Source organism: Carassius gibelio, chromosome A8, assembly GCF_023724105.1.
Source record: "Carassius gibelio isolate Cgi1373 ecotype wild population from Czech Republic chromosome A8, carGib1.2-hapl.c, whole genome shotgun sequence".
Classification (NCBI taxonomy): domain Eukaryota; kingdom Metazoa; phylum Chordata; class Actinopteri; order Cypriniformes; family Cyprinidae; genus Carassius; species Carassius gibelio.
The window spans coordinates 26807382-26813859 of record NC_068378.1 but is presented as its reverse complement, the minus strand read 5'-3'; the positions used below and the strand labels follow the sequence as shown (position 1 = coordinate 26813859).

Genomic DNA, 6478 nt, shown 5'->3' with positions numbered 1-6478 from the left:
TTAATTAGTTTAGATGCTTTTGTTAAAAAAATGCATCATATTCATAACAAAAACCAAAAACTGAGCTTTTTTTTAACGGGGAGAGTTATTTACTTGTTGACAAAAAAAACGTGTTTCAACCTGTTTGATTTTGGACTAGACGGAAATAAAAGTGCTCTTTAAACTGTTAAACTCTTCTAGACAGTGTTGCATCTGTGTATTGTTAAAGGAAATGCGCGCTTCTTGTTTCCAGCGGATCGCAGTGTGTTATGACTCTTCAGTAGCATCGGAAGCAGCGGGGATTTGACGGGACGCGGTGGTTTTTCGGTAAGGGCGTCCCGTCATGAGTGCGTGATGTGAGGCAGGGGCGGGCTGTTCTCTCAGTCATGACTGTGTTCGCTCCACAGCAGGATGTACTGATCAACTCCTGCAAAATGACTCTTGGAGACGTTTAACGGAGCAGAAGATGGACAACAGCACCGCGACGCGCAGGATGGAGCCCACCATCCCGGCCATCATGTTCATCTTTGGAGTCATCAGCAACCTGATCGCCATCGTGGTGCTCTGCAAGTCCAGGAGGGAGCAGAAGGAGACCACCTTCTACACGCTGGTCTGCGGTCTGGCGGTCACGGATCTCCTGGGAACCGTCCTCGCCAGTCCGGTGACCATCGCCACTTATGTGAAAGGCGCGTGGCCGGATGGAGACCCCCTGTGCCAATACTTCGGCTTCGTTCTGCTCTTCTTCTCCCTCGCGGGACTGAGCATCATCTGCGCCATGTCCGTCGAGAGATACATCGCCATCAATCACGCGTACTTCTACAACGACCACGTGGATCAGAAGCTCGCGGGAGTCACGTTGCTGGCTATTTACGCGTCTAACATACTGTTCTGCGCGCTCCCGAGCGCGGGGTTTGGAGAGGTGAAGATGCAGTACCCTCAAACCTGGTGCTTCATCGACTGGCGGACCAACGTGAGCACGCACGCCGCGTTTTCCTTCATGTACGCGGGCTGCAGCTCGCTGCTGATCCTGGTGACGGTGGTCTGTAACGTGCTGGTGTGCGCCGCGCTCATCCGGATGCACCGGGGGTTCATCAGGCGCACGTCGCTCGGCACAGACCCGGGCAGAGCGTCTGATCCCGGCAGGAGCCGCAGCTTCAGCCGCCTCGCTGGCGCGGAGATCCAGATGGTCATTCTGCTCATCGCCACCTCCGCCGTCGTCCTCATCTGCTCCATTCCGCTCGTTGTAAGTTCTTGTGATACTATTGTGTCAACTTTATCTGTCCAATCACTCTGCTGCCTCCGATATGTCTGTCAAATCTGCAAAACAAGAACTTTCTCACGGTCAGCGCCTTCAGATCTGCCTCGCATTGTGCAGCAGAACAGAATAAATCACGGAGGAAGAAGAAGATGATGATGATAAGTGTTTAAAGGGACAGACATGCTAAAATATCCCAGGGTCACAGTGTCACCTCACATACTAAAGTACAGTAGATACAGTAAAGCATAAATAGTCTAGATCAATAAATAGTAACTGTTTTGCAGTTGCTGAATCTGATCACTAAATCAGAAAGCTTGAATCATTAGCTAAATTAATGTTAATTACCAGAAAATATAATACAGTATAAAAGTACTCATAATGCATTATAATATTTGCAGATTCTGAAATTGGTCGTTTGTCATGTTTTAATGCATTAAGGTGTAAGTCATATATTATTAGTGGTTACAGTTGTTAATGAAAACTCTTCTTTTTAAAGTCAGTAATCATGATCTTTTTTCTTCTATACAACATTTCATTATAAACAAAACAAAACCCCATTTTTTTCCCACTATAACATTAAAAAAACTTTCTGCTTATATTTTTATATTTAATTAAACGTGTTACTTTTTGTTTCTTTGTAATTATTTGTGAAATTTACTCTGTTCAAATCCAGCAGTTTTTCTATGAAGTGAAAATCTCCAAAAGTTGTGAACATTTAATTTGTTTGATTATATTATCAAAGTAAGGTTTCCTTAAAAAAATGTACGAATTTCTCATTATTAAACTTGGTTTAGAAACAATTTTCACTCAGAAGTTACTAGTAAATTTCATGGACATTTACAAAGAAACGGCAAGCACCACATTGAATTAAACATATAATACGTTGCTAATATCACACACGTTGTTTTGTCAAATGCATGAAACTTTGGAAACTAAATCATGTCTTCTTTTCAAGGTCCAGGTGTTTCTCAACCAACTTTATAAGACGCCTGTCGAAAAACGTCTGGATAAAAATCCAGATCTGCTGGCGATCCGGTTTGCCTCGACCAACCCCATTCTAGATCCCTGGATCTACATCCTGCTGCGTAAAGCGGTTCTCTCAAAGGTAGTCGAGAACATCAAGTGTCTCTTCTGTAAGATTGGCTCTCAGATGCCGCAGGGACAGAACAGTTTCCACTGCATGGACGGAGCACAGGTGTCCTCCATCATCTCCAGAGACTCTCCGTCTGCCGTGTCTCGAGAGCTGGAGGCGATGAATACCTCGCACACGTTTCTATATCCACCTGAGAGCTGCCTGGACACCTGTCAATCAAACCAGTGTGGGCGGAGCTTATCTGACGCTTCTTCTGAATCCTCCAATCGGAACAGTTTAGACAGTCGGTCGAAAGATCAACCCTTACAAGTGACTATAACCAATGAGACGTTTCAAGAGAAGAGCATTTAACACGCAAGGACACGCTTCTCCGGTAAAACCTTCTGCACTTTGAGCGAGAGTTGATTTCAGATCAGTGGAGTGAAATGTAAATGTTATTAAAGAAATAGTTCACTTGTGGAAATGTTGCTGTAAATGTGCTCTCTAGGGTTATTCAAGATCAGGATGAGTTTGTTTCTTCATCAGGTTTGTAGCATTGCATCAGTGTCTCATCAATGGATGCTCTGCGCTGAATGGGTGCCGTCAGAATGAGAGCTGATTAAAAACATCACAATAATCCACAGCAGTCCATCAGTTATAATCTGGAGAAGACAAAAGAGTTAAAGTTTAGAGCTGTTTAAACGATGTTTGATCTGTGCAGATTTCTCACCTGATTCAGACCGGAACACCTTTTCACTGGAGGAAGAGTTATTATGAGTTAAAAACGTCTTAATGTTGGATTTGTGTCAGCTTTTGTCTTCTCCAGATGTTCACTGATGGACTGTTGTGGATTATTGTGATGTTTTTATCAGACTCTCATTCTGACGGCACCCATTCACTGCAGAGCATCCATTGATGAGACACTGATGCAGTGCTACATTTCTCCAAACCTGATGAAGAAACAAACTCATCCTGATCTCAGATGATCCCTACATTTCTTGCTTAAATCAGATTATTTATTGGAGTGAACCATCAGCTTTTCAGCCATAAACTTTCGATCAGTTTGGTCGTCTGTTAAAGGTCCGTAAAAAATGGTTGTTTGTTTTTCCAGAAGAGTTCAAATCAGTCACATCAAGATCAACAAAAAAGCCCCGCAGGAAATAACCTAGTTGAGATGTTTGCCTAAAAAAAAAACGTTTCCAGTTTCTCACTGTGTCCTGCTTTTCCCAAACAGCAGATAAATAAATAAACGGTGCAGCTCTCGTAATGAAAGGGACACTTCATCACCTGATAATACACAGCCAGGATCCTTCCAGAACAGACGCAGGTTTAATATCTAATCAAATGTTCGGGATCATCATCGAATGAAACGATTCCTCTGAGAAAGTTTCAGGGTTTTTGGATCTATAAATCTGCAGTGATTTGTTGTTTTTGGTCATTAGGGTCGACGGGAATCCCGGGAATGGTTTTTCAGGCTCAGATTAATATGTGATTGTGTTTAATGTGAGAATCAGCAGACGTCTGTCTCATATACACACGATTAAACCCAGAGCTTCAGGCGAGGAATCTGCCAACCTCTGCGTCCCTCTAATGCTTTAATAAACAGTCCTTATGTTCAGGATACGGATGCGTTTACAGGCTTGAGATGAAATCATTCCCATGAAATGTTTGCTAATTATACTTAATCTTTGTTTACAATCACAGACCAAAGTAAATATGACTGCTGCTCTCCCGCTCTCATCAAACTACTGTAGATACTGTAGATCAGCTCTTCATTAAAAAATTATCACAAATCAGAAAGAAAAAATAGAAACGGCCAGAATAACTTTCTTCCTCAGTATTTCAGACTTGTTTTTCAGTACAAATATCTAAACATCCTGAAATCACTATTTACTTGGGAAGGAAAACAAAGTCTTGTTTTTTTTTTTTTTTTTGAATTAATTAAAGATATGCTTAAAATTATATATATATCTGCCATATATATCAGTTCAAATGGAATCAAGATTATTTTATTTTTCTTGTTTTAAGAATAAATTTGCATCAGTTTTTCCATAAGATTTAATATCTCTAGTTATTTTATTTCCAGTAAATGTGTCTTCATTTAATCATGTTTGGATATTTGTACTGAAAAAAACAAAACACAAATATTTTTTTACTGTGTATTTATTGTCAAATTTGATAAATTGCACTTTTATTTTTATTAATTACCATATTAAATTGCTCTTGTAATGCATCTGTGTTTATATCGATATTTTATAGTCAGATTTTTGCAAAAGATTTATAAAAATACAATGTTGAAAAATGCAAACTCCCCTTTTACAATTAATCCTAATTGAAATGTCTAGATGTTTTATTCCTTGAAGCATATGTGAATTGGACAAAATGTATTTAGTGTTAAAAAAATATGCACAGAATATTTTATTTAAGTTTATTATTATTATTATTATTCAATTTTTAATAATTGTTTTTAATTATTATTTATTTATTTGAGAATTTCCACTTGCATAATTTCCAATCTTTAGTAAAAGAATATTAATCAAAAGATCTTAAATTTTGGTGCTAAAGATAATTAATTCTTTACTTCAATTAAAGCCTAACTGTTTCAGTCTAATCATGTAATAAACTGAACCTTTCTCCATTGATGGAGCATTACATACTCGACTTTTTCTTCAAATGAGTGAAATGTTCATTTTAATAACTGTTTTCTGTTTTTCAGTTTGCATATGTGCAGTTGTTCTCATTAGTGAAGACTTTCCATCATTTCCTTACAACGGTCCTGATGCTCTGTGTTTGTTTGTAAAGTCTCTTCATCAGCAGCACTGTTTATATGATTATCTCGATGGATTAATATGATAAATAATCACAAGTGTAGATGGACAAAACGTTCCCATCAGCTGCAGATGGTGTCGTTTATGATCACATTTATTTGATGTTCTTGTCCTTCACATGTTACCAGATAAACCAAAGCTAAACTTTATTCATAAGATATAAACTCTAAACAAACATCTGGATCTTACCTGTGTGTGAGTCTCCATCATCTGGCGACAAACAAGAACTGCTCGAATTAAATAAATGATAAAACATGAGGATTTTCTGCAGAATTTAGAACTCTCTAAATATCCAGCAATTAAAAAAAAATAAAAAAAATAAATTTGGATTGACAAACATAAAAAATTAATGAACATGAGATAATTTAGACACTGTTTAGACTATTTTTAAGCTCCCGTGCTAAAGATATAAATGATTAAATACTGAACTGATGATGCATCAAAATCTGTCATCATAAAAATGATACTGAAATTTTAAGTTAATATTTCAATACTTTATCAACACTTTCAAATGCTCACAGTTCTCTAATATCAGTTAATATCGGTTATCGGTTAATATATTATCGGTCTAAAATCATGAGATGCAGAAAAACAAATAACATCTGTTCAGGAAGCATTTTACATTTTTTTTATTTTTTATTATTCAAATAATCATTATTGACTAGTTAAAACTAACTAGTTAAAATTAACTAGTTAAAACGAAATAATTAAAACTAAGAATTAAAAACACTACAACATTAACTTAAAAATAAAATTAATAGCTAATTTGAAATGTTAATAAAAGCTGTAATGGTATAAATAATCCACTGCACAAGAATATGAATTTAGAACTCTCTAAATATCCAGCAATTAAAAATAATAATAATAATAATAAATTTTTGGATGGACAAACATAAAAAATGAATGAACAAGAAATTATAAAGACACTGTTTAGACTATTTTTAAGCTCTCGTGCTAAAGATATAAATGATTAAATACTGAACTGATGATGCATCAAAATCTGTCATGATAAAAATAATCCTGAAATTTTAAGTTAATATTTCAATACTTTATCAACACTTTCAAATGCTCACAGTTCTCTAATATCAGTTAATATCGGTTATCGGTTAATATATTATCGGTCTAAAATCATGAGATGCAGAAAAACAAATAACATCTGTTTTGGAAGCATTTTAAATTTGTTATTTTTTTATATTTATTATTCAAATAACCATTAGTGACATGACATACAGCCAAGTATGGTGACCCATACTCAGAATTCATGCTCTGTATTTAATTGGAGGTTCGGTGCCTTGCTCAAGGGCACGTGGTAGTGTCGTGGTATTGTCGGCCCAAGACTCG

General features: G+C 36.9%; 1 protein-coding gene across 1 annotated transcript; it reads left to right on the top strand.

The window, feature by feature from the left end:
• The first annotated feature begins 246 nt into the window (after nucleotides 1-246).
• LOC128019071 (prostaglandin E2 receptor EP4 subtype-like) lies at nucleotides 247-2793 on the top strand. Its single transcript, XM_052605042.1, has 2 exons — nucleotides 247-1222; nucleotides 2193-2793. The coding sequence occupies exons 1-2, from the start codon at nucleotides 446-448 to the stop codon at nucleotides 2679-2681; spliced, it is 1266 nt and encodes a 421-aa protein (XP_052461002.1). The 5' UTR covers nucleotides 247-445; the 3' UTR covers nucleotides 2682-2793.
• Nucleotides 2794-6478: the final 3685 nt, after the last annotated feature.